Source organism: Apodemus sylvaticus, chromosome 17 (genome assembly GCF_947179515.1).
Source record: "Apodemus sylvaticus chromosome 17, mApoSyl1.1, whole genome shotgun sequence".
Taxonomy (NCBI): domain Eukaryota; kingdom Metazoa; phylum Chordata; class Mammalia; order Rodentia; family Muridae; genus Apodemus; species Apodemus sylvaticus.
This window is the reverse complement of record NC_067488.1, coordinates 46,059,062-46,086,551: the sequence shown is the minus strand read 5'-3', so window position 1 is coordinate 46,086,551 and position 27,490 is coordinate 46,059,062. Positions and strand designations below refer to the sequence as shown.

Below are 27,490 nucleotides of genomic sequence, written 5' to 3'. Positions count from 1 at the left end.
CGCTTGCTGTGAAATCTCGATGACCTGGATTTGATCCCAGGAACCCACAGCAGAAGGAGAGAACCAACGCCTGCAGGTCGTCTCCTGACCGCTGCATGCGTGCTGTGGAGTGTAGACGTCTACATTCACAAGCCTACCCACACACAGGCCTGCCAAGCGCACACACACACACACAAATACAGAAATAAATAATTAAAGCTCACAACATCAATCATGCTAGTAACTAACACCTGCTTAGACAGGCCAGCCCCCTCCTGTTGGTCAGTCTTTCTGTCTCTAGGACAAAGTGCCTCAGAAATCGAGGTAAGAGAGGAAAGATTTATCTTAGCTCATGATTTCAAGTCATGGTTACTCCGTGGCTCCAGGGTCTGAGGGAGGGAGGGGAGGCACGATTAGCACCACAGCAAGGATTAAGTAGTGGGGCCAAACTCACTTCCAGGTAGACTGGAAGTGGCAGACGGAGGAAGAGGCTAGGGACTGACTAGAGAGACTCTTTCAGGCCACGCCCCTAGCAGCCCACTTCCTCCAATCTGTCCTCACCTTCCAGTTTTTACAGGCCCTCAATCATGAATCAGTTGATGCACTAATCCGCTGCACAGGTCACTGGGCTCAGCAATTAGGTTCTCAGGATCTGAACCCTTGCCCCAAGTCTGTCAGCTGTTACCTTTACAGCCGAGCCTCTGGGGGACTTTTTCGATTCAAGTCATAACATGATCAAAGTTCTTAATGCTGATAACTCATTTGATCTTCATAATGATTGTTTTTAAAATAGTATTATTATGCTAATTTTAGGTGTGGAAGCTAAGCTGTGGGGACAAGGGCGGTTAATTAACTTCCTTCCATAAGGTGTCAAGACTTGTAAATGGCTAAGCTATTGCAGCCTACAAATATACAAATACTCAGTAGGAGAACTCAGCTTCAAGGCAAGTTGTACCATCTATTTGTCTATTCCAACTAATCTGCAAGCCCTTATATGCCTTCTCTGGAGGAACTCTGAACCACCAGTGGTCCAGGATTACATAGGCCTCTCTGGGGCTGGTCTCGCTCTGAAGCAGAGATCTTCATCACTCTGTCCATTTTTAGGTGCTTAGCTCAAGTCCAAAGGCCAAGGCCTAGACTGGTTGCAAGTAACGGCAGAAATCACCTGACCTGGGGTTTCTCAATCTCTGAACTATTGACATTCTGGTTTGGATAAGTCTCTCTTGTAAAGATTGTTCTATGCCTGGTAGAGTTTTGAATGAAATTCCCAGCTCCTATTCACTAGATGCCAGCATAGCCTCCATTTGTGAAGAACAAAATTTACCTCAGGACACATAAGGAAGTGGGAGACGCCAAAAGGCTCTGAAACTTTTCCTGGCTGGGAAGCACTGATCCAAACGACTATTTCATGGATACTGCAGTTGGGATCCAAAGAGAAAAACTAACTTGTTTAAAGAAGCAAGCAAGGGTAAGGCTAGAAGCTAGGTTATTGCACTATATCTCTTTACATGTCACAGTATGGAACCCTGAGAGGCAGAAGCAGTTTCCATTTACAATCAGGCAGAGAAAACCTCCTGGACAGACCTAACTGCATAACGCTGATAAGCTCTGAAGGGCTACTCAGGAGTAAAAACAAGAGATTGCCATCTTGACTGGCCACTGCTTCAGGACTTAAGCAAATTCAGGTTCATCCATTGGATTAAAACCATGTTTTCTACCACCAGGCTCAAAATGATTCCATAAATGCCTTGTGTAAACCCTAAAGCTCTTAAAAACACCAGGCATTATGTATGTATGTATGTATGTATGTATGTATGTATGTATGTATGTATTTTGAGATAGGGTTTTTTCTGTGTAGCCCTGGCTGTCCTGGAACTATGTAGACCAGGCTGGCTTCGAACTCAGAGATAGTCCTGTCTCTGCCTCCTGATTCCTATGACTAAAGGTATGCATCACCATGCCTGGCCACATCAGGAATTATTGACATCATTAGAGATGCCATTATTCTCTTTACAGCAAAATTTCTCAGAAAAGTTTATATGGGAGCCTTCATTCCTGGACTTCCCAGTTCTTGGGCTGGAGAGGAGGCAAGCAAAGGGACCTTCCTCTCGCAGGGCGCCCCTCTGCTTCCCTAAATCCCAGGAAGCCAGATGAGAGAGATCAGGTCATCACTTCGCACTAGTGCAACTAGCCAGAGCTGCTACCCCGTACTCCAGCCCTTCAAACTCGGCCCTCGGGCCACCGCCTTAAAAGAGGCGGACCCTTCTCTCTCTATGCCTCCCTGAGCATCCCGGAGATTCCCGAGCTTTTCCGATCCCTTCCCGGCCTCCCGCGGGCGGCCCGCGCGGAGGCGGCGGAGATTGCCGAGGGGCGTAGCCACGCCCCCTCACCACAGCCTCCTCTCGCGCGGGCGGCCGGAGTCCCACACATCCAGGTTCCTCCCTCCTTCTCTCCTTTCTCTCTCCCCGCCTTCCCGGCGCTGCCACAGTGGCGGGACGGAGGATCCCGACCAGTCAGCTCGCTGCGGCCTCGCGCTCCTCCTCCTCCCAAATAAACAGCCCTCCCCAAGCTGGGAGCCCGGGCCGTCCCCTTCCTCGCACAGTCGGCGAGTGGTGAGGGAGCGCGGGACTGAAGGACCAAGGGACGGAGGGATCGGCGCACGCGCGTGCGAGCGAGCGAGTGAGCGAGCGAGCGGCCGGCGCGAAGCCGGAGCAGAAGCCGGAGCCGGGGCCGAAGCCGGAGCCATAACCTGAGTCGGAGCGGTCGTGAAGCCGAAGCCGAAGCCGAAGCCGGGCTCCAGACCGGCGCGCACGCACACACGCACGCGGGGGGCGGGGCCGGCGCGCGCCCGCCTGTCGCGACTGTCGGCACCGAGGCCCAGGGGGAGGTGGCCTGTCGCGGGTCGCCCGGCTCCCGGTGGCGAAGGGGGCGCGGGCGGATGGCGGAAGGCGGCCAAGCGCAGCAGCAGCCGCCTCAGCTCGGGCCCGGCGCTGCCGCCCGGGGCATGAAGCGGGAGTCGGAGGTGGAGCTGCCGGTGCCCGGAGCGGGGGCAGACGGACCCGAGCCCGGCCTGAGCAAGCGGCCACGCACAGAGGAGGCGGCCGACGGCGGGATGCAGGTGACCGCGCGGGACGGGACCCCGGTTACGGAGGGCCGCGGCGGGCTCGGGCCTCGGGGCGCCGGGTGGGCCTGGCTGGAGAGTGGGTTTGGGGCCCGGTGCAGGGGCTGGGCTCCTAAGGGGCCCCGGAGGCAGCGCGAGGGAGTAGGATTTTTCCTTTTGGAGTTGGGATTGAACAGGATCGGGATGCAGTCCATTTCTTAACACCCGTCCTCAGTTTCTTGAGAAGTTGAGGGTTCTTGGGTCTGTTTGTCCAGAGGAAAGCTGTTGGACCGAGCCGAGAGCGAGGGAAGCTGGTGGGAAAGCTCCCGAGAAGAAGGGCGGTTTTTGGTTTACCCTGGGCACATACTGGGATGAGGAAAGGGGGAGCGGCATGCGGAGGACAGATTGAGAAGCCATCCAACTCCTGGAGAGAGCCCGAAAGGGGATGTGGCTTAGCTTGTGGGTTCAATCAGTTACTCGAGCAGTCTTGAGAAGTCTGCGGAGTTTGTTAGCGTGATGCTCAGTCTCAATTTTGTGCAGCATGTTATTAAGTCTGGAGACAGACACCGGGCATGCCCCTCCTGTGCTTTACCCATTGCATCCTACATTCGTAGGATGCGGAGTAGCTCCTTAGTGTCCTGAGGTAGAAAAGAAAATTTATAGGGCTGTTAGGAGACTGGTTTCTGAATTGTGGCCTCAAGGGTAAGCTTGACTGATGAAGGTAGGAAATGGCAAAGATATTGATACTGGCGGTTACTACTTAGTTTGAAGAAGGTAATGCATTCTTAGAGGCTTTAGGATTTGTTCTCTGTTTAGAAAATATTGGCTACGAAATGGAGGGGCTCACAGCAGCAACGGGATGCTTTCTTTTTGTTTTTGCTTTTTTTTTTTTTTTTTTTCGAGACAGGGTTTCTCCGTATAGCCCTGGCTCTCATGGAACTAACTCTGTAGACCAGGCTGGCCTCAAAACAGGATGTTTTCTAATTCTTTTAGAACCATAGAATGTTAGAGATGGAAGGGACCAGAGACACCATCATCTTTTCCACCAGGAGTTCCCAGTCTAATGCACTTGGAAGAGTTGCAGAATGGCTTATGTGCACATGTGCACTTTCAGTGAAGAGTCAATACTTTGTATCTTTTTCTTTTTCTTTTTAGTGTTAGGGAAGGGTGTATTCAAGTTTTAGCATGTTTTAACAGCCTCATTTTTATAGATATAGGGAGTTAGAAGTCCAGAGAAAACTAGTGACTTGCCTAAAGCCACCCAGTTAGCTGGTTCTAATTCCTATTCCTGTGCTCTCTCCATTACACCACTCTTGGAAATCTCTGCAGTGCTGAGAGACTTCCCGTGCTCTGCCTTGACTTCCTGTGCAGGGAAGGAGCTGTACTTAAAGACTGGCATGCTTGCTGTGTGCCTCTTACCTCCTTTGCTGAGTCCACCATGTTACCTCTGTTGATTTGGGCAACAGGGACGTCCTGGGTGTTTATTTTTTAATCCTTTTGTGTGATGGCTTTTATTTCCCTTAGAAGAAGTCTGTCAAGCAGAGGGGATTGTTAGGTCAATCTGAAAGCCATAGAGGAGTGGGGAGACTTAGTGGGTTAGCACTGGATGGTAAAGAGAGGCCACTGGATAGAGATGCTGGTGATTGTGTTCACTAGGAGTGTGCACACATCTGTGCATCTTTCCCCCCCTATGTCAGTCTTAGTTAATAGTGTGTTCTCATTGCTGCCCCTTCCTTCTGCCTGGGGCCTATTATTTGCTGATTGCCTTCACACTGGCTAAGGATAGTGATACTTGGAGTAGTGCATAGGGACTTTGGGATGTGCAGAGGAAGGGGAGAATTAGGTCCTTTGGGTGCAATTGGATAACTTAGAACTATCCCATGGATAATTATTTTACTCTGTATATTTGTGGATAGTCTTTACGTTTCCTTCTGTACATTCTTAGGATTGTACTTTTTGTTGTTTTGTTTTTTGAGACATGGTCTTATTTGTAGCCCAGGTTGGTCTGAACTCCCTGTAGTAGCTGAGGATTATCTTGGACTCCTGATCTCCCTGTTTCTACCTTACCAGTAGATTTCGGAGAATACTGGCATGCACCACCATGCCCAGCTCATTGGGTACTGTAGGTTTCTTACTCCATGCACACAGGTATCAGTGTCATCATTGACACGCTGTTTTCAACTAGCTGTATTATCCTGGGGAAAACCCATATTTGGAGGCCTCTGTTTTCTTATTTAGAAAAGTATTAGTATAAAATAATTCCTAGGTTGCCTTCCTAGAAATGTAAGCCAAGTTCCGTTTCCTAACAGCGCATGTGACCTGGGCAGGGAGACAAATGAATGAAAAGTTAAACAAAAAAACCTGTGGGTGTTTAATACTTATTTAAGTCGCCTTTATCAAGCAGCTGTGACACTGTTAGGCTACTGGTTTTTGTTTGTTTTTGAGACAGAATCTCTGTTTAGTCCTGGCTGTCTTGGAGCTTGTTACGCAGACCAGGGTAGCTTTGAACTCTCAGGAGCTCTTTCTGCCTCTGCTTCTGGTGTTTACGCAGTTTTAACCCTACAGGATATATAAAGAAATACTTTTATTGGATATTATTCTATGGACAAAGATATATCAGCAGTTTTTGGTAGCATGTGAGAAAATTAAGCAGGGACCAGGATAGAGAAGCTCAGAGATGGCTCAGGAAGTTCTCTGTAGGTGACCTTTGAAGTGAAGATGTGGATCTTCTAGAGGGTTTAGGGAAGAGGATTCAGGCCATTCAGTGGTTTAGGGAAGAGGAACCCAGAGGGTTGAGGCATTGGGAGACAAGTAACTTGGTGTGCTGACCCAGAGGCCAGGGTAGGTGGGTCAGAATGTGCAGGCATGGGTCTTCTCAGGAGACAGCAGCAGCAAGTTAGAAAGAAGGCCTGGAGGCTCTACACAGCTAGCTTATCTTCATATGGGCTTTTTATGGGTTGGTCTTAAAACAGGTATTTTTTTTTTTCCATCTTTGAAGACAGCTGGGGTTTTTCTGAGGTCATAGTGTGGTCCTTTCAGACTTCCCCGACAGCATAATTGGCACTAGTTAGACTCAGCTATGCCTGCTGATATACTTATTTGTAATTATGCTTCATTTTTTTTATTGTCATTAGAGGTTTTATTGTGCCTATTTCCTTAGACTCTAAGCTTCTACGAGGAAGTGTATTTTCTTTATTTATTCTTTATAATACCTGGGTTTATAATGAATGTTCAATGTCTGTTAAATTGAAATTGAAATTTACCACTTAGAAAAAAAATGTAGGGATTAAATTAGTCATGAGATTCCTGAGTGACGGAAGCATCACAAAATAACTTAGTACCCTAAGAGTGCAAAGGATTAATTTTTTTTTTAACAGAATGAAGTAGTTGGCTGATTTAATTTTTCAAGACTATTTACTAAATGGAATTACAACCCTAAATTAGGTTCTAGGGCTGAGTCTTGGTTGGGCCACTAAACTTTTGGACTTCATTACTTCCAGAATAGAGTCTTGGGGCTCCAGAGAGTCTGGGCTTGTGTTGTAAGCCTTAGGCTCAGAAGGAACCTGGGGGAGAGAGGAAGACTTAGTGCTATTTAAAACAGTACACATAAGCCTCATGAGGGGAGAAGAGTCTACTCAGCCTGGGGAGAGGAGAGAAGTAGAGAGACCTGGACTGTGGAGTCAGAGGGAGGGGAGGTAGGGTTGAGAAATGCAGCTGTTAGAGACGGAGCATGGAAATAGTTACTGCCCTTGTGGAAAGCTAAGTGTATTAGCAGAGCCTCTCACTTCATCAGAACTGAGACATGTGGCCTGGAGGGTCTACCAAACACCCAGGGGTGCCTCCTGTCAGTCAGCCTTTCTAGTGTTTGCAGACAATGGCATTATCAAAAATTGTGTTCTTATGTAACTTTTTAGGAATTTGGCTGCTGTATAAGGTAAGATGAGTCTTAATTATTACTTAGAACCTTCAGCAAAAGTCTTTGTGGCAGTGAAAAGTTGGTATGTGGTGATTTTGCGGCTTAGTAACTGCTTCTGACCATAGTCATCAATCTAGAGTAGCTAAGTGAGTTCAGCAGTGTGAACAAGTATGCACATGTATGTGTGTGTTAGTATGTGTGCAACATGCTGCAAAGTGTACTTAGGGCCTCATGTGAGCTACATCTTGATAGTCTGAGAGTTGTGTTATTGGTTTTGTTTTGTTTCCAGTACTGGAGATTCAAACCCTTGAGCATGCTAGGCAAGCATTCCACCATTGAGTTATATCCCCAGCCCAATTTTTACTCTGTTCATTGAGATTGTATCTTACTACTTTGCCTGGGCTGGTCTTGAACTTATACTGTGGCCCAGGTGGGCATGCTTTCTTGTCAGTCTCATAGATTTTGGCCATCAGGTGTAGCTCACTTTTTTGTGACTCTAGTAGTAGGGAGGTCTCAGGGAAGGGATTCTAGGTATCCTGTCAAATTCGGTATCTATCTTTCTTTTTGCTCATTTTGGGGTTGATTTCCTTCTAGGTAGGTATTTGGACCCTCATTTGGGTTTTTGGTTCTGAAGCTGGGCATTGTGCTACTTTCAGTAAAGTTCCTCAATTTCCTTACAGGTAATTTCATGGGCAGTATCTTACTTAAATGACATAAACCTGATTTCTATTTGCCTTAGTTTTCTCAGACTGCCATAGCCAAATGCCATGGACTGGTGGCTAAATACAGGCCTTTCTGTCTCACAGCTGTGAAAGTCCAAGATGGTGCCAGAATGTTTGGGGCCTGGTGAGGGTCTGCTTCTTTGCTCTTTGCTTGCAGATAACACCCTCTGTCTGCCTGCCTGCCTGCCTGCCGAGGTGGCTATTGCATCAAGGGTGGAGAAAGTGAGAGCTGTGTAATCATTTTATCTCAGCGGCCCCACCCTCACAACCTCATCAAATCCTCATACTTTTCAAAGACTCCATCTCCAAATGCTCTCACATTGGATGCTACAGTGTCTACTGATTTTTGTTTTATTTTTTTAGGTTAGGGTTTCTCTATGTAGCCCTGGCTGTCCTGGAGCTCACTCTGCCTGTCTGTCTGCTGAGTGCTGAAATTAAAGCCATGCCACCATTGTCTGCCCCATCCACTGAATTTTGGGAGGACATTTTTGGGTGGAGGAAACTGAGGCATAGAAAAAAAATCACAGAATTTAAAAAAATATATATGACATGGGAACCCATAAATGTAAACCTGGGGATGCATTTGATTTACAAGAATTAGAATTGTTCTTCTGGGTGGCTCAGACTGAGGGGACCGTGCCTTAGCTCCTTTCCCTCCTCTAACCATCTAGTGATTCTTTTCTCTATCACACTGACATGTGAATGCAACCCGAAACTAACTAGAGATTGACCCTTCATTCTGTTATAAAACAGACTAGTGCAGACAGGCCTCAAGATTACAGGATGAGGGGAAAGAAAGGCAGAATCCTCCTTCATGTAAACATGCACTGCAAAGGTGCTAGTGATGTGCTAGTCTGGTGTCTCTCGGTCCTTTAGTGTGTGTTGGGCTTTAATTGCAGAAAAATTGTTTAGTAAGTGGATTTGTTTGAATTTCTATTATGTGTTTTACACAACATGATAAACACTTTTCTTCTGGGGTACATGTAAACTTTCTGTAGAGATAGGAAGAGAAGAGCCATAGAGTTGTTGGGAAGGACTCATGGCCCCTGAAGCATGATCAGACAGATGGAGAGGCATGCCCGGTGCATGTGGTGTTTAGGTGGCCCTGCAGGTATTGAGTTTCTTACTCTTTTCCCCTGCTGCCCCAGCAGGAGCGGGCAGCTTACATGGCTAAGGTTTCATTATCTAATCCATCACAGATGAGCTTGACTAAGCCCATTGGCCGATGTTGATCTAGTTAGGAGGGTAGTGCAAAGCTGCTTGAGCCAGGATTGGGACAAATCGGATCAGAACTGCCATGCGAATCCTGGACATATTTCTGTAATTTGGACTGGCAAAATGGTTTGGGATATCAGCTGAGAGAGGGAGGGAGCAGCAGGACATTTCCTACCCAAACATCTTAGGAACCCCGAAGGGAGTGCGTATGGGGGTACGTTTCTATGGAGTATGGCTAAGTTGTTTTGATTATTTGAGCCTGAACTTTAAAAAATTTTTTTAAAAGATTTATTTTACTTTATGTGAATGTTTGTTATGCCTATATTAATACCACACGTGTGCCTGTTGGGCCTCTTGGAACTGGGGTTAAATATGGTTGTGAGCCACAATATGGGTGCTGGAAGTGGAACTCCAGCCCTGTACAAGAGGAGCCAGTGCTCTTAACCTCTGAGGTGTCTCTTTAGTTCCTAAGCCTGAATGTTTTTGAGTATTAATGTTCGGGAGTGATTTTTTTTTTTAGCAGCATTTAGAGGTTCTGTTTGTTATCATCTATCTGGGTCTGACCTTTATGGGTGATCCCTTATCTGAGACTTTAAAGGGTTACCTCCTCTTTGAAGGGGGAGAGCCTGTTATTATCAAACTTGTCGTATAAATGTTTGTTATCTATATACTTTACAGGTGGTGTAGTAAATGCCATTCAGAGTTTCCCTTGTTTGGATTTGAGTTCTGGCTTCTCCATTTACTAATTCTTGGCAGGGTCCTGAGTTCTTGCGCACACATCTGTGACCTGGGAGAATTAATGCTTATGAGCTACAATGAGTACCTGAGATTATTTAAAGTGCCTATCAGTGCTAAATGTTGATTCCCAGCTCCCCTTATATCCTGCCCTATGGCACTCAGTAAGTTCCTGCTTACTGCTTGATCAGCATGGAGTGGCTAATGTGCTTCCGATTGATTAAGTGCCTGCCGGAGTTGGGGACTGTTAGAGATGAGTGGTGTGTTAAACTGGGAAGCCTCATCTGCTCTGTATCCAGGGGGAGGAAGAAAAAGAACCTGGCTGAGGTCTCCTGTGACGGGGAGGAGGCTTCATTCTTTGTAACAAGCAAAAGCTACCGAAATATCTTGGTTCTTGCTGGTGCTGAGGTAGTGTAGCTACTCTGTAGAGTCTAGGGAAAGCCTTCCTGGGAGGTGGGTGAGCTGCTGTTCCTCCAGACAACCTGGGATCAGTGAGAATGTGTTTGTTGGATAACTATGTTGCACTAAATAGATTGATTGCTGTCTTGTTTATTTTGTTACCACTTGGGTCTGTGGAATTGAACAGGGTTTCCTCTGTTTTCTCAGTGCTTTTAAACAGCTTCCGACTGTTGATAGGATTCCCCAAAAGCGAATCTTCAGTTAACTCAGCTTAAAATATTGCAGGAACCTGTGCTTGACCAAGGCTTAAGTCCATTCCCCTGGTAGGTTGGGCCTACCAGGTCCTTCTGGCCCGACACCTGTTCAGAGTTCCAGCGCCCTCTTTTTCTACGCTCTGCCTCCATGTCCATGTTTAGAGACTTGTGATTTCTGAAGACAATGTTCCTCCACTTTGTTTCTGTTCTATTTCAGGAAACTCCTGCCTCTTTCTGTGTCTTAGCTTCTGCTCCTTACCCCTTATTTGTAAGGCCCAGCCTTCAAGACTTGCTTGAGGGGAGAGATGGCTCAGCGGTTAAGAGCACTGACTGCTCTTCCAAAGGTCCTGAGTTCAACCACATGGTGGCTCTCAGCCATCTGTAATAGGATCTGAAGACCTCTTCTGGTGTGTCTGACGAGACTGACAGTGAACTCACATACATAAAATAAATAATAAAATAAAAATTAATAATAAAAAAAGACTTGCTTGAGTTGTTGATTGTCCCATCTGCCCAATGTCTATGGTTTTTGTAGTTGTGTTTTCTTGGTATGCATACCTGTCTGCATGTGTGTGTGTGTGTATGTGTGTGTATGTGAGACACGTGCACACATGTCTATATGCTCATTGGTGCACATGCAGGCTTGCAATCCTGAAATTGATGTGTGTGGTCTCCCATGGTCATTGTCCATTTTATATACTGAGGGAGGTCTTTTGCTGAAGCCAGAACTTGCCTTTTCTGCTAGTCTAGTTAGTGAGCTTGCTGGGGTCCAGTTCCCCATCTCTGCCTCGCTCAAGCTCAGATTAGATGCTGGCCACCATACCCACTGGCATTTACGTGGGTTCTAGAGATCTGAACTCCAGACTTCACACTTGTGTGGCAAGCACTTTATATCTTCCCAGCCCCTGTTATAGGATTTTGTAGGTTAACATTTGATCACTGTCTAGCCCTCCTGTCTTGCCTAGACTGAGAGGTCTTTGGGGGTCCATAGGATTTAATACTGTTCCTGCCTCAAGTGGCCAAGCACCCGTGTTCTTGTAGGAGTTAGTATTTGCCTTGTTTCTCAGTTGTGGATCACAGATGGCTTTAATTGTTTCCCCAGATTTTCCCTGTGGGTCTGGCCCTTGGTCTGCCTTGCAGCTCCTGTGAAGGCTGGGTGTTGCTTGCTCTCTGTGTCACTGGATCTCTCTTTTGGTATCAGGGTTAGAGGTGAGAAAAGGCTTTCTGAGAACAGAAGCTGGGATGGAATTGAACTGCCAACTGTGTAGGGTGGGCACAGCAACCTGATCCTTGGTTTCCTGTGCCTCAGATACTAATTGACTGCACGTGTTTATGTTTAAAAGCGCCTTTGCAGTAGTACATTAAGGAAAACAGGAGCCATGCCAGTGAGAAGGGCTTTTGGAACATACATGCTAGGTTCACTGTAGCAGCCAATTGCCCTCTCTTTTTTTACTATGCTGCCCAGAGAGTCTGTACGGTTGTGGCTGAGCGATATCAGCACCATTGCCACTGGAATTACCTGATCAGTTGTGGACCTTAACCTCTCCCTCTACCAGGGAGTTTTATCAGATAATGTAAGGGATCAGGAAGATTAGTAAGCAGAGATAGTTTATGCAATATGTGTTTGTTTTTCAGGTCGCTCATGTTGGGTATGTTTGAAAGTGAGGAAGTTTGACACAGTTCTTTGAAGTCTCAGCTTTGGAGATAGATTCATGGAGGAATTTTACAAACATTTTTCTCTCTGGCCTTTGTTCTCCCCTCTGTTTTTATTTGGAGTTCCTCGTACTGGCTCCTGTATAATCCTAGCCTGCTTTCCCGCTTCTAGCCTTCTCCAGTTAGTGTAGTAGGGGCTTCCTAAGGGCTGCTGGGCAGGCTTCATGGTACCTGGCGTTTTAGATTTTGAGTCAGCAAATTCTAAGAGGAGGAGGGAGAGCAGCCACAGAACCCCTTTTACTTGTACTGTGTGGCATCTAGAAATTTCAGTTGAGTATTCATGAAAAACACCATCATGAAGTTGCTAATATTCTTGAATTAAGATAGTGACTGACTGACTGCTTAAAAACAGTTTTTCCAAGGGAGGAAACTTGAGGTTTTGAGATGTGCATGTTAAACCAATTTTTTTTAAAGGACCCAAGTATCCAGTAACATTCTTGTATGTGCCTGGTTCCTTGGTTTCTCATTTGTTGAAGAAAAGCACTTTCCTTTGCGTATTAGGTTTTATTCTAGGCATATGACTGTTTTTATTTGTTTTTTAGATAGGGTCTTTCTCTCTATAGACTTGGTTGTCCTTGGAACTCTCTGTTGATCAGGTTGGGCTCAAGCTCACAGAAGTTCACTTGTGGGTGCTAGGACTAAAGACTTGTGCTACAATTTATGGCTTAGGCAATATGGCTCTGTTGTTGTTGTTTGAGACTGGGTTTCTTTGTGTAGCCCTGGCTGCCCTAGAGCTCACGCTTTATAGACCAGGTTGGCCTCGAACTCACAGAGATCCTCTGCCTCTGCTTCCTGAGTGCTGGGATTAAAGGCATGTGTTACCACTGCCTGGCTGGCAATTTGGCTTTTAAAGGAGACATTCTGTTTTTCTTTTTGGCTGTATTGATTCTCCCCAACCCCCATTCTAATTGGAAGCACCACAAGCAAAACGTGATCATTTTGAGGGATGGGTTGGTGCCATCTCACTCTGGAGGTGGTTGTGGCTGTGGACAGAACAGGGGACAGAACTGGTACTAGCAGAGCTAAAGGAACTACAGACAGGGCTGTGAGGAGCCACTGTGACCTCCAGCTACAGCTTAGGTTGGAACACTTAAGGAACAGAGAGGCTCATGGGAACTTTTTCCAACTACTTTATTTTGAGAGCCTTTTCCTTTGCGTATTGGCAGCTGTTTGGAGGAGGAGACATTAATTGCTGACAGAATGTTTTTCAAAGCATGCCTATATGGATCTCATTTAGGGATTAGTTTCTGGGGATGAGCGGCGACACGAGGACTTTGGTTCCATTTCCCGGAACTTGGTGGGTTTTGTGATGGGCCTCCTTTGCATCAGAGCTGAGGCCCGTAGCAAAGCAGCTGCCTGATGCATGGAGCAGAGATCACCACCTCCTGGGACTGTTACATTCATGTTTTCAGCCTGAAGTTTGCTTTCTTTTTCTCTTTCTTTTTGTAGTTCAGCATACTCCATAGAAATTCTTTAGAAGGTTGGAAATAATCTTGGTGGAAGACAGAATTGTAGGTCTTTGTTTAGCTTCTCCTTTTCCAACTTCCCATCTCCTGTGCAAAAGCACCTTTAGGGGTAAGGGTAGGTCCCTTACCCCAAATAGGCTGGATGTTTAGCTTTGACAGCTTTTACCTGCTACAACTTGATTTCTATGGGATGGGATGGTAGGAGCGTGTGACTTGGAAGCAGTCTGGCAAAATTGTGGTTCTCAGCAGCACACAGCTTAACTCATTGGCTTCTACCGTAGAAGCTAAAGGAACACTGCCAACTGTCAGTGGTGGGCAGAGTGGGCTTGACCAAGACTCTGTTGGAACTTCAGGAGGTCTCCACAATGGCTGCCTCTCACACAGGGAGCTTTGGCGGAGCTTGTTGGGAATTAGTAATCCTTCTCTAGAAAGTACCCTCAGGTTTTGTGCTGCACATCTCTCCAGGAGAGAGGTAGAAGCAGCTGGTTACAGGAATGGGGTGGAGTGCTAGGCAGGTTTCATATATCCTGTGTTTGCTACTGTACTCATGGGCTTTACTGCGTATTTTACATGGTGTTTTGGAAGTTGAAGCCATAGGCGGATTCTCCTATTAAGCCAATTTAATAGCAGTGAAGACTGTGGGGTAGGTATTGCTGGTCATGTTCAGGTTTTCCATCTGGTTTTAGGCAGTCCTTTTTTGGGGTGGGGTGGGGTGGGCACGAGGTCTCTTGTGGCCCAGAACCAGGTATGTAGCCAAGGGTAAGCTTGAACTTTGGATCTTCCTGCCTCTTGATTGCTGGGATAATAAGCACCCACCACTATGTTCCATTTAGGCACTGCTGGGTATTGAACTCGTGGTATTCCTGGGTATTGGCTTTGCTTGCTAGGCAAGCACTATACTAGCTGAGCTACACCCTGTGCCCTAGATAGTAACATTTTTGCCCACCCCTGCCCCATGTTACCCATTGCTTATTGAAATCATCTTTTGGCTCTTTGCTTGCGCATAGGTCTGTAGCTGCCTCTTATACTACTAGGTAGCTCTGTGTGCCATCTCGGGGTGGCCTTGTGCTGGCAGCTTTACAGTTAGAGACCAGTTGGTTTTCTTGGCACACCTGCCTTCAGGCTTTACGTTTTAAGGTGTTACTGTATGTGGCAGCCGTCATTCAGGAAGATGCTTATCATGGAACATTAATGATTTTTGTCAACTGGCTAAAAATGCTGTGATAATAGATGACCTTGTGTCTGTTCGTGGCCCCTGTTAACTTTCTGCCACGATAGGTTCAGTTTTAAAGCCTATTTTAAGAATTTCTTTGATATTCTTGGGTTTCATGGTGGGCTTATTTACTTTTTTTTAAAAAAAGATTTATTTTATGTATATGAGTACACTGTCACTGTCTTCAGACACACCAGAAGCGGGTATTGGATCCCATTACTGATGGTTTGAGCCACCATGTGGTTGCTGGGAATTGACCTCAGGACCTCTGGAAGAACAGTCAGTGCTCTAACCACTGGGCAATCTATCCAACCCCACTTCTTTTGGATTTTAGCTTTAGTGTTAGTTTTAGACAGTTTACAAAAACATAACTTGATTTTAACAATATATTTCCAGAGTTTTAACAAACCTAAACTATTATCTGGTCTAACATTGTTTTAAGCAAAGCAAATTGTTTAATTTGGAGTATCCTAGCTGTATTTTGTTGATCTTTGAGAAACATAATAAATATCATTCTGAAAAAAGAAGAGTCTAACATTTGGGAGTTAGAGTTGAAACAAAAAGTTAAAACAGTTACACTGCAGATGTTGTAACTGTGAAGTCCTTATTTTTTGTTTTTTCAAGTCAGGGTCTCTTTATGCAGCCCTGGCTGTCCTAGAACTTCTGTAGACCTGGCTGTCCTCGAACTCAGAGATCCGCCTGCCTCTGCCTCTGCCTCCTCCCAGGTGACTGTGGAGTCTTACATAGCATTTCCGAACTAGCTTAACTGAATCGGATTTGTGCCCAGGTTTTCTTTTCTTTTTCTTTTTTTTTTTTTTTTTTAGATTTTATTTATTATTATATCTAAGTACACTGTAGCTATCTTCAGACACACCAGAAGGGGGTGTCAGATCTCTTTATGGATGGTTGTGAGCCACCATGTGGTTGCTGGGATTTGAACTCAGGACCTTCAGAAGAGCAGTCAGTGCTCTTAACCGCTGAGCCATCTCTCCAGCCCCGTGCCCAGGTTTTCTACTTCTAAGTTAATTTTTCCTATTTAATGAAATGCCCCCCACCTCACCCCCTCTCATGGTGAGTCCCATCTGCTAAGGACTGTGTGAGTCCAGGTCTAGTTTTGTAACAAGGGACTGAGAAAAGCACCTGTGAGCATCATGCACCTCAGAACGGCTGTGAGCGCACTGTAGTTATCACGTGTTCTGCATTTTCCTTTCCTCTACCAGAGTGTAAATGCTTTATATGCCAGTGAAGGTGTTCATTAATGGTTTGAAGAGTGTGGTGCTCACAGATGCTTTTCTCACTCAGTCTTTGGTTACAAAACTAGACTGGCCTCATGCAGTCCTTAGCTAGTGACAGCTTTTCCCCTCTGCCACATGCTTGCAGTTCCCAGTGCTGGGGAGTAATTATAACTCAGTACATGTTTATTGAAAACAGGTAAAACATCTCCCAATGCTCATATCTCTGAATCCGAAGTGTGCTGCCTAAAGAATCCTGTAATGGTCATGAAGCTAATGGAGTATTTGTAAAAGGCTTCCTTCCCCTCAAGCCTTAGCCAGTCCCACAACAGTTCTAAAGTTGGGACTAGGGAGCGTGACGCTGAGACACCCCCCCCACCCCCCCAGTCTAGAGGCCCGTTATCAAGGCCTTTAAAGTTTGTTCTTCCCTTAGGAATTACTGGTATGACATATGAAAATGGCGCACATAGGTGCTTCATTGTCCTTGAATGCCACACAACACTTACATCGAAAGCATTCCTCCCTCTTGCTTCAGATTCCCAAATGCTGGGATTCAGGGTGTGTCCACCAAGCCTGGCTCTTAAACATTTCCAGTGATGTTGCTTTCTTTAGTATTTGAAGCCAGCACTGAACTCCAGTGTCTTTTAAGTTATTTGGATATAGCCAGTATATGTCCAAGTGCCAAACATATTAGGGTTTTGTGTGTTTATCCTGGTTTCCTGTGGTTTAGATTTATGGGAAGCTACATGAGATCATTGGTTGTGGTATGTATGATGGGCTGTTTTCTTTTGTTGTTGTTGTTTTGGTTTTGTTGTTTTGTCTCAGAATTGTCTCATTTCTAATTTTATTGTCTATTGAATGATTAATTAACAACATATCAATCAGTAGATTGATCACGGAAAGTAAAATAAAATCATCAAGGCTAAAGGCATTTAGAAGGTAGCTTTCTTTTCCAGCCCTTGGCTTTAGTTAAGGGAAATGATTGATGTACTTAATAATTAACTTTAGGGCAAAGTCTTATTACGTAGCCCTGGATGGCTTGGACTTCACTATGTAGACCAGGCTGTCCTGGAACTCAGAGATCTGTCTGCCTCTGACCACTGACTGGGTAATGAGACTAAAGGTGGGTGCCTGCTTACCAGTTTTACATTTATTTTAAAACCTACAGTATATTCACATGGTTAATATTCAGAATACACAGAGATTAAGAAATAGAAAGTCTGCCTTCCGCCCTTTCCATTCTCTCCTGGGCTAACTGTGTGACGTGCTTGTGGGTTCTGCACCACAGAGACAGTTCCTATACATTTCCCTACCTCTTTAACAACACTTCTCTCTGCTGCTTTTCTCTATTTGGGCATCCTCTCCTGTCAGTTTGGTCCCCTCTCCCCTTTCTGGTCATTAGCTTTCTAGAATTAAGATTATTTTGTTTTGGTTCTCTGTCTAGTGTGGTTGAGTGGTTAGTCCTGGGCCTCATTTGGTACACTGCCATGTTCTTCATGGAGCCAGAAACATAAGGCCAAAGACCCGTACTTCGCCTTTATTCTTTGACATGAGTATGATACAAATCCCACAGTGGATCGCCACAGTTGTTGGGGTAAAAGACAAGTACCAGCAGCTTTCTCTCTTCCCAGCCTGCTGCTTCAGGTTGTTTGTACTAGTGGGGCGAGCTGTGGGTCAGATAGCCTGTTTGCCATTGAGCTAGTTACTCATGGTCCTCAGGCTCTGCCTTGAGTCACTGCACGTGCTATTTGACTGAAGTGATTTTTATTTCATATGACATCTCTCGTAGATCAGAAATCTCCCATGTGCCCAGGTTTGTTATGATTGAATGCCACTGCCATGCAGTGAACAAAATCCGTTGTTGACTTGCGAGAAAAGGAGGGCTTAATTGGTAGTAGATATGTGTTATCTCAGCAGTCATAATTGCCATTTGCTGCATGTAACCTCTGTGTTTGTGGAAAGCCCCAGGTTGATATTCTTTCCTAGAATATGGGCTCCCTGTAACTGAGGCCTGATGGGAAGTAAGAAAATACCATTCATTACACAGGGAATAATTTTATTTCCTGGATGGTAGATGATTAGATTTCAAAATTAGGCTTGATTCTAGCTCAGATACCGTTACAGATTAATGCATTTAAAGATGTGAAAAGCTAGCCTTAACGCTTCTGCCTTCTGAGTGCTGGCATTAAGAACAGATGCTACTGCACCTTGCTTGAACTTTTTTAGAGTTGGCTTCTGTAGTAGACTTTGTTCCCATGAGGAAGGATGCACAGAGGCTCAGCATCACAGACACCTGGGAAATGAAAATGAGGCTTGTGGAGGTATGCCTTCCTGTCTAGATAGATGTCCAGCTCTCTTCAGCTCAGGCAGTCATTGTGACCCCAAGGTTCAATGGGTGAACCAGGTTTGCTCTGTCTTAAAGTCCTGAGTCTTTTGCCTGAACAGTGAATGAAAGCAGACGGTGCACCAGATGCTCTGTTGTTTCGCTTATTGCTCTTTCCTTCACACCCAGTGTAAGGTTTCCAGGCGTTTGTGCAACCTGATAGCGGAAAGCGCCTGCTGTAGCAGTCTAGAGATGGGGTTGGCTGGAGGCTCAGGTTACTCTGGATCTTGATAAGCACCATTGATCTAGGTTGGTGGCTACTGGGTGTTGGGGATAAGCTGCCAGTGTTGTCTCCACTGGGAAAGATGCAGGACTTAAGACTGTTCCCCAGTTAGGAAGATCTAGTCAGTACCTCTAGGGAAGCAGCACACATTGGTATCTCTCTCTTACCTTCCAGAGACTGGCTTAGGAAATGATGGCATCTATGAGTAGACTACCAAGAAGGAATGTGCAGACCTAAGGGACAGGACTACTATTTTAAAATTGTTTACCTCTTAACCTAAACCCAGTGGCAGAATTTATTTGAATCATGAAGTGCTGGGCACAGTAACTTGGATTTTTAGTGGGGCAGGAATGTATGCATAGACTCCTGCGTTGCTGATACAATGTATTTCTGCGTCTGAACAATATTACATTGTATTAAAATCCTAAGACTAGAGGACTCATGCTGGTTTGAGATTGCCTAGGATCAAATGCTGTCTCTAATTAGCTCTGTGTCTTATGGGCAGCTTACTTCTGGTTTTAGTTTTTCATTTGTAAACTGAAGATGTTAGTTCCTGACTCACAGGTGATGGGGTTAAATGAGTCAGTAAGTGACTGTAGTGCTGCAGCAAGAACTATGTGTTGTTACTAGGAGGCTGTAACACATGAAGCTAGGTTACAGGTAACCATGGCCACTACAGCTGACTAGAGTGCAGAGCTGAGTTTCTGTGTTTCGGTGTTATCCAGAAACAAGAGAGTGAAGCGTTGATGTGACTGAGTACGGGGTGGGGTGGGTGGGCAGGGTGTCAGTGTTTTCAAGGCCATGTGGAGTGTGGGTCCTGTGGGTGGGTGAACTTTGGGTCCTGTGATTTTTTTTTTTTTTTTCAGAGCAGGAACCACAGTTTTGTGGAGTCTCATGGAAGCTTTTGAAGGACAGACTTATGTTCTTTTTCTATATATAACCTTTTTTTGCCCTAGAATTTTAGAGTTTAAATAAAAAAATTAAAAACATTATTTAGGTTGTAGAGATGGGTCAGCAGTTAAGAACACTAACTGTTCTTCTAGAGGACTAAGGCTCAATCCCTACCATCCACATAGTGGCTTACAACTTCATGGTGCCTCTATCTTCAGTCCTAGAGGATCTGACTCCCTCTTCTGGCCTCTATGGGCAGTGTACACATAATTCACAGACATACAGCAAGCAGGTGAAATACTGATACACATGAAATAAAAATTAAAAAGGAAAAGAAAACCTATTTAGTGTAAATACACATGACATACATGTAGAGGTTGGAGAGTGTAAGCAGTCAGTTCATTCATGTGTCCCAGGGATTGTACCCAGGTTGCCAGGCTTGGTGGCAGTATTCTTACCCACTGAGCCATTTCACTGGCCCTGAATTTGATTTTAGAGAATTTCATATATTATGCAGTGCACACTGACTACTCTTAGCCCCAACATCCCCCACAGATCTTTCTCACGTTCACTCTGTACAAGTGACCATGGGTTTTTGGAGCTACCCATTGGATCTGATGGACTCAGCAGAGGACATGCAGCTAAAGACAGTGATTTCATCTTCTCACAGAGTCTGCCAAAAGGCAGGAGTTCAGAGGTAAGGGGTAGGGCTAGTAAGTCCCTTCCCTTTCCTTGATTAATTATTGATGTGTCCTGACTTTGGTAATTACATTTGTTGTGAGTGAATGATTGTAATGGTCCTATCAGTTCTAGAGAACATCATTTTGCAGCCCTTCACCCTGTCTTCTGGCTCTTGGGTATTTACGACCCCTTCTTCCATAGTGTTCCCTGAGCCTTAGACGGGGTGGTATAAATATCTTGTTTAGTATTGTTCATGTGTCTCTTGGGTAGCCATGAGTCTCTGCATTCACCACCAGTAATTATAAGGAGTGGCTTCTCTGACTAAGGCTGGAACCAGCTGTTGCCTGTGGATAGAAGAACAAATATTTAGAGGGCAGTTTGCTGTCAGATCAGCTTAAATGTCTACAATAAGTTCTTCACCTGAGCCTACAGTCTTCTCAGATATAGGCTGTTAGCTGGGCTTGCTGTATCAGACATTGTCATGTTCCTTTCCTTCCTCCTTATGGAATGGACTTCAAATCTAGGCAGAGCGCAGACTATTGGTTACCCACCACCATAGTCAAGCTGCTATAGCACATGATGGGGTAGGCACACACATCTTGCCTGGTAGGCTTGCCTTTTGGTTTATATAATGATACCCTTTCTCCCCCAGGGCTTTGTCCCTCTTCACACCTGCAGGAGGTTCCAGCTCTCTTTAGCCTGCTTACATCTTCTAGTCCTGGTTGTCCCAGAATTTTTCATACAACTCTGGGTTTTATGTATATAAAATTTATACATGATGAAAACATTTACTGGTAATAAGTCATAAAGAGTTTTCTTTTAGGAGAGACATTTCAGTGGTTAAGAGCACTAATTGCTCTTGTAGAGGACTCAGGTTCTATTCCTAGCATCCACAGGTGCTTACAACTGTCTCTGACTCCAGTTTCAGGGGATTTGTCTCTATATTTTGAGACAGACTCTGCAGGTACCAGGTGTGCATATAGTGCACAGACTGTGTAGACAAAACACTTATACATATAGAATGAAATGAATAATAAAAATATGTTCATTTTAAAAGGTTTTTTTTTGTTATATATTTTATAGCCTATTAAAGATGGAAACATATGCATGAAGTAGATGTACTTATATTTATATAAAATCAAACATTGGCTGGCTGTTGAACCTCCCGGTATAGATCATTGCCACTGTTTTGCAGAGGTTGTACACATATTTTATTTTTTAATTATCAATGTTGAAGACACTGCTTCACATAAACATAGAGTGGTAGCTGAAGGATGCCTAGGGCCATTTCAGAAACTGTTGAAAATCAGTCTTAACCCTAAGCCAAAATTCATTGAATTTTCGTTGTTGTTGTTGTTATTATTGTTGTTTTTTGAGACAGGGTCTTACTATATAGCCCTGACTGTCCTGGAACTCAGAGACACTCCTGCCTCTGCCTCCTGAATGCTGGGATTAAAGGTGTGTACCACTATGCCCAGCTCATTGAATGATTTTTAAAAATGAAATGTCAGCAGCTCAAATAGCAATTTAAGAAAAATCAAACATTTCAACAATACAATCCAGAGATGTATTAATTTGATATATGCTAAAGAATGATGATAGGGAACTTTTTGGTCTTCATGATTAAACCATTTCATTTCTGTCAGAGCAGTAAAAACACTGTCATTCATAACAGAAAACAGCTTCCCTCTGAACTGAGGTATTTCCGGTAGGGTCTGTTGACAGGCATGTACATGTGCTTTTGTACTTAGAGTCAAGGCTGCAGTGGTGTGGATGATCGCTATAGATACGTGTTTATTATATGTTGGATTGAGTTCATCTTTTGATTCTCATATTTAAACACCTGCTGTTTGTTGTAGCAGCATTTCTTCATGACCATGGCCTCCACACTCACTCACGCAGCACCCCAAGTTGGAAGATCATCATTTGAGAGGTTTACAGTTAAGGTAGGAGGATATTTGACTATTTCAGATAGGTGGTGTCATAAGTTACTTTTCTGTTGCTGTGACAACACAACCATAGCAAGTTATAAAAGATAGGGTTTAACTGGGCTTATGGTTTTAGAGAGTTTTAAGTTCATGATGGTAGAACAAAGATATAGTTGCAGGGACAATTGAGAGCTCCCATCTGGATCTTTAAGCAGGAGGCAGAGAACACACTGGGATTGACAATAGTCTTTGAAAATCTTAAAGCCTGCAGCTACAGGCTATTCCACCTATTCCAACAAAGAACCTTCCACCTTCTAATCCTTCCCAAATTGTTCCACTTACTCCTATTCAAACATAGGAGCTGATTGTGAGCCATTCTTATTTATGGAGCATACATGATGTTCCTCCCTACACTGAAAAAAAGAAAATTTATTAAAATCCTACAGGACTTGTAAGATCTGTAAGCCTGTGCATGCTACAGACATAGTGTGATGCGTCAGAGTAGAGGCATGCTGGCTCTGCCAGGACCGTCAAGAATGGCACTAGCAGTGTTTGGTGTCATACAGTTAATTTAATTTTGATTAATAAAAGTTTTGTGAGACCATGGAGTATTTCCATTACTTATTTTGTATATTTATGGTGTGTATGCTTTTATGCATATTTATGCATATAATATTAATGTCATTTGTTGTTGAAGTACTTATGTAGAAGGATGGACAAAGGCAGAAAGGGTTAAAATAGAGAATAATGTTAGAAAATTGAATGTGTATACAAGTGAGTCATTTAACAGTACGGTTACAAAAGGCCAAGTGCAGATCAGGAAGTGGGTGGAGAAGAAACCAGGTAAGTCGGAACCAATGCATAAGCCTCTGCAGGCATCTACATTTTCAGGTTTTCTTGTTGACATTTATTGAGCAGATGAACTTGAGAGCAGCCTTTTGTTCCCAAAGCTGAGCTGATGGAAGATAGAGGAGCTTCTGAGACCCGACAGGAGAGAGAGAGAGAGAGAGAGAGAGAGAGAGAGAGAGAGAGAGAGAGAGAGAGCGAGAGCGCAGTGCCTACAGGAGTGGGGTGGAGAGTTTTCAAGAGCTTTCTGCTGGAGCTATTACTAAGCATTGACAATTGACAGGGAGTGGAAGGAGCAGTTCATTCCAGGCAGAAGCAATGGCTTGTTTCTGAACAGGGTTTGCAAGGCTGGGGTCAGGACTGGGGGTGGTTTTTTTTTTTTTTTTTTTAACAATGTCCTAGGCATCCTCAAGATAGTCCTCCCCTGACCACAGTGTGCCAGTGTTCACAAAGCTAACTGCATGTGGTTGTCTTACCCTGTCCCTCTAGGAGTATGTTCTGTAGTGGGGCTGGTGTAGTGATGCTGTTTGTAGGTTATTAATACAGCTAGGGCTGGCTGTAGAGCTCAGTAGTAAAGTAACTTGCCTAGCATTTATTTCCAAGGCCCTGGATTTCACCCCAGCACTGCATCTGGTGCTAATGGGTGTTCTTGTGTAGCCTCCAGCAGACTCACCCATTTTCATTTTTCTCAGCTGTCGTTGTCATAGAAGAAACTTTTCCCTCAGTTTTAAATCACACTTTGCTGTGTAGAAACAGGTTGAACTTTGCCATGTTTTATTTAATTCATGCAAAGCCCTTGCTCCTGAGCGGGTATAGGTTTTGCACTTCATACCCCTGGATACTACAGCTGGGTTTATCCCGAGAAACCTTGAGATGTTCCTGAGAGCTGAGTACTTCATCGATGTAGCACAGAGAGGGTGCAGGTAGGCAAGTGTCACGTCCGTGAGCCCTGGGCAGTACATTGAGGAGACTGTCCCTTTTAGGGCAAGCTATTCCTTTGAAGCTGAACGTTCCATGCTTTGAATCCAGAGACAGACTATTCTGGAAAACAAAGCTTGAGCTGAACCTGGTCAAAGCCTCTGAGTTATGAGAGAGGATTGAAATCAACTTTTCCAGCTAAAAATAATTTTGCTCACATGTTACCAAAAATGGCTCACTAGAACTGCTTTAAGACACTCGACTAAGATTTCAGGGCAAGAAAAAGTTTAGAGCACATTTTAAGAAGGATTTGGCTCTAATTTGCTGATTTTTTTTTTCTTTTTTTTTTTTTTTGCCCGACTGCCTATCCCCATGATTGCCTCATGAGACAACAGGGAGCAAACAAGTATCTGTCTTAGATTCAGTTGGGGTCAAATGACTCTTTTTTTGGTTGTTTGGCTTTTGAAATGGGCACTCAGGTAATCCAGACTGGCCTAGATTTAACTAACTAACTAATTAATTTTAGTGCCTTGTTAATGTGAGGTTTGGGAAGGGAGAAAAGTAGATGCCGAGAGTGTTTGCTGGGTAGGAGAGAGGCCCTAGAAGTAGCTGCTCCCATCCTGAGCACTGGTGGGCCGACACAGAGAACCCCATACTTGGGAGGATATAAAGCAGGCGGATCGTTATGAGCACAGGGTTCTATAGGGAGATGCCGTCTCCAAAAAGCGCAAGCAGTGTTTGTGTGGCAGCATATAACACTGACATGGGAACAATGCAGAGAAGGCCAGCATGACCTCCTCATGAGTAACATGCAAATACTCGACCCTCCCCATATGTTTTAAGTTTGCATTTATGTTTATGGTGTCTTGCCTGCGTGCATGTCTTTGTACTGCTTGTATGCCTGGTGCCAGAAGAGGGCAAAGTTCCCTCTGGGCCTGGACTTTAGGTAGTTGTGAGCCACTGTGTGGGTGGCAGATGATGAGGCTCTCAGCAGTGAGCACCCCTGGGCTTGGTGCTGAGTGAGAGAGAGAATATGAGAGAGGGAGAAAGAGGGAGGGACAGAGAGACAAGACAGAGACAGACACAGGGCAGGGAGGCTATGAGGTGATAAGGCGACAGGGGAGGTGCAGATGTGGGGGGGGAGGATCTTCTAAAACATACTTTGTTTGAAATGTCATAATTATATCTAACCCTTTTTATGCTAATTACAAAATTAAAACAGAGCAGCAGCAGCAACAAAGAAAAATCCCAACCACAACAGACAAAGGAGTAGCCGCTCCTCCTGTGTAGTAAGGGTACATGAAGGGCTCTCTGTTGTAGAGTCAGGCAGTCTGATAGCTTAAAAAATCTCTTCCAATTTTTCATAGTGTATATAAATAATTTGTAGATATGTGAATGATATATGCTGTGGTGTGCCCTCTATTGGTTATGTGAACTTTGTGGAATTGGTTCTTTCCTTCCACCATTATGTGATTCTAGGGATCAAACTGAGGCTGCTAGGCTTACATGGCCAGCTCCCTTAGCTCTAGGCCATCTTGCTAGCCCCAGGTTTCTTAAGTTTGTCCATGAATGTAGCCTAGTGCCATTACTGAGGGCTGAGCATTGATCCTACGAAACAGGTGGGTTTGGATAGACTAAAAGGGCTAGAGACTAGGACAGGGAGGAGCTTGTGACTGAGAGTCTGGGGTGACTGTGAAGGTGACCACTGGAAATATGAACTGAGTCTAGAGTGGGGATGTGTCCGTCAGTGTGAGTGTTGCATGAACAAGACTGAGCACTGAGATTGCTGGCAAGCTGTAAGTGGAATGCTCTGTGAGTTGGAGGCTGACGAGGTGAAGAGGATGGAAGTAGGGTGGGGGCTGAGAGTCTCTTTGTTCTTGACTGGAGGTGACCGTTGGACTTCCAGTTGTAGAGGTTCTTGCTTCTAGTGGATGCAGTGCAGAGGTGCTGCTTGACATCATAACCAGTCCAGTCCCAGCCCCACGGTGAAGGACTGACTGCAGTGTGGAAGTTGAAGCTGTGCTAACTAACAGAACACTTGTTGAGTGGAGAGAGTAATTTATTTTTTTTAAAGATTTATTTATTTATTATATGTAAGTACACTGTAGCTGTCTTTACACACACCAGAAGAGGGTGTCAGAACTTGTTACAGATGGTTGTGAGCCACCATGTAGTTGCTGGGATTTGAACTCAGGACCTTCAGAAGAGCAGTCAGCTCTTAACCACTGAAACATCTCTCCAGCCCCGAGAGAGTAATTTATAAAATACAGTTTTCTCTTTTTCTAGTCTTTGTAAACTTTGCTATATCATCTGTTGACAGTTGTGGTGCTCCAGTTATAGGTGGGTACTGTGCTCCTCACACTGTGCTCCTCACACGTTAATTAGCTAGACATTATCACTTTCTTTTTATTATCACTTTCTTGAAACTTCTTTTTTACTTTCTTTCATTTTAAAAAAATTTAAACATTAAAAAAAAAAAAAAAAAGAACCTTGCTTTGTAGTCCAGGCTGGTATTAGACTTGTGATCCTCCTGGCTCAGCCTCCTAAGTGCTGGGATTACAGGCATGTACCCCACACCTGGCCTTTGACGTTTGTTTATAAAATTAACATGTAAATTTGTTCACACACACACACACACACACACACACACCACACACTCACTCTAAGATGTAAAGCCTGTGGTCAGTGACCACCTCCTTTAGTTAGAGGTGCCTAGTGTTAGTGGCTGGCTTTGTTTAGTTGGGTGTGTGACAGTTGCCTTCTACATTCTCTCTCTTTTCCATTCTTCGTTTGTTTGTTTGTTTGTTTGTTTGTTTGTTGAGACAGGGTTTTTCTGTGTATCCCTGGCCATCCTGGGACTTGCTCTGTAGACTGGACTGGTGGCATCTATCTGCTTCTACCTCCTGAGTGCTGGGAATAAAGGTGTGTGCTTGCACCACCCAACTTCCGAGCCCTCTCTAGGCTGAAGTTTCTGAAGGTAGGGGCCAGGAGCTAGCCTTTTCTTTGTTCCTCTCTAATTATAATGGAACACAGTTGTCACTTAGTAAACATTTCTTGTATAGTGAATGAGATAAACGAATAGAAGAACTGTCGGTGGGGAGTGAAAAAATACCAGATCCCAGTAAAGGTCTTGAGGCTCTGCTGGCAGGAGGTGTGTGCTGGGGTGTGTAGGGGGCCCTGGTGGGCACAGCTAAAGATGCAGAAGAGATCAAGGAGTTTTTCTCTGTTTTCTTTCCTTTTTGACATAGTTTCACTAAGTAGCCCAGGCTAACCTATAACTCCTGGTAATCCTCCTGCTGCAGGAGTTCTGGAATTATAGGTCTGATCCAGGGAGCCCTATAACGACTAAAAGAGTCCAGAAACTTTTTTTCTTTGAGCACTGGCATGATGGATGTCAGTGGCTCTCCTGTTCTGGAGAACAGTAGACGTGTAGATGTGCACCTTCCTTGGAGACAGTTTCACTAGTAGCCCAGGCTGCTCTGGAATTCCTAGTGATCGTCTTGCTGTATTCTCCCAAATTCTGGGATTATAGGCAAGAGCCAAGGAGCTTTGTAGGTAATGAAAACACTTTATCCACCTTTATTCAGCCATTGCTCCAGCTCCTGCCTCTTGCCTTCTCTCCTCCCATCCTTTCCTCTTCTTTCTTCTGATCTTTAAGGTTAAGTATAAGGCAAAG

At 44.6% G+C, this 27,490-nt stretch overlaps 1 protein-coding gene across 7 annotated transcripts in view; it reads left to right on the top strand.

Moving 5' to 3' along the window:
• Nucleotides 1-2,441: 2,441 nt before the first annotated feature.
• The window catches only part of Rbfox2 (RNA binding fox-1 homolog 2), a 240,760-nt gene continuing 215,711 nt past the window's right edge, over nucleotides 2,442-27,490 (top strand). For 2 of the 7 annotated variants that reach the window (XM_052160906.1, XM_052160901.1), the window contains exon 1: nucleotides 2,445-3,097. In XM_052160906.1, coding sequence (XP_052016866.1) covers nucleotides 2,918-3,097 — 180 coding nt within the window. In that variant the 5' untranslated portion in view covers nucleotides 2,445-2,917. Of the gene's footprint in view, nucleotides 3,098-27,490 lie in introns of all 7 variants that reach the window. The other 5 variants (XM_052160902.1, XM_052160900.1, XM_052160907.1 and 2 more) reach the window with 4 other exon arrangements.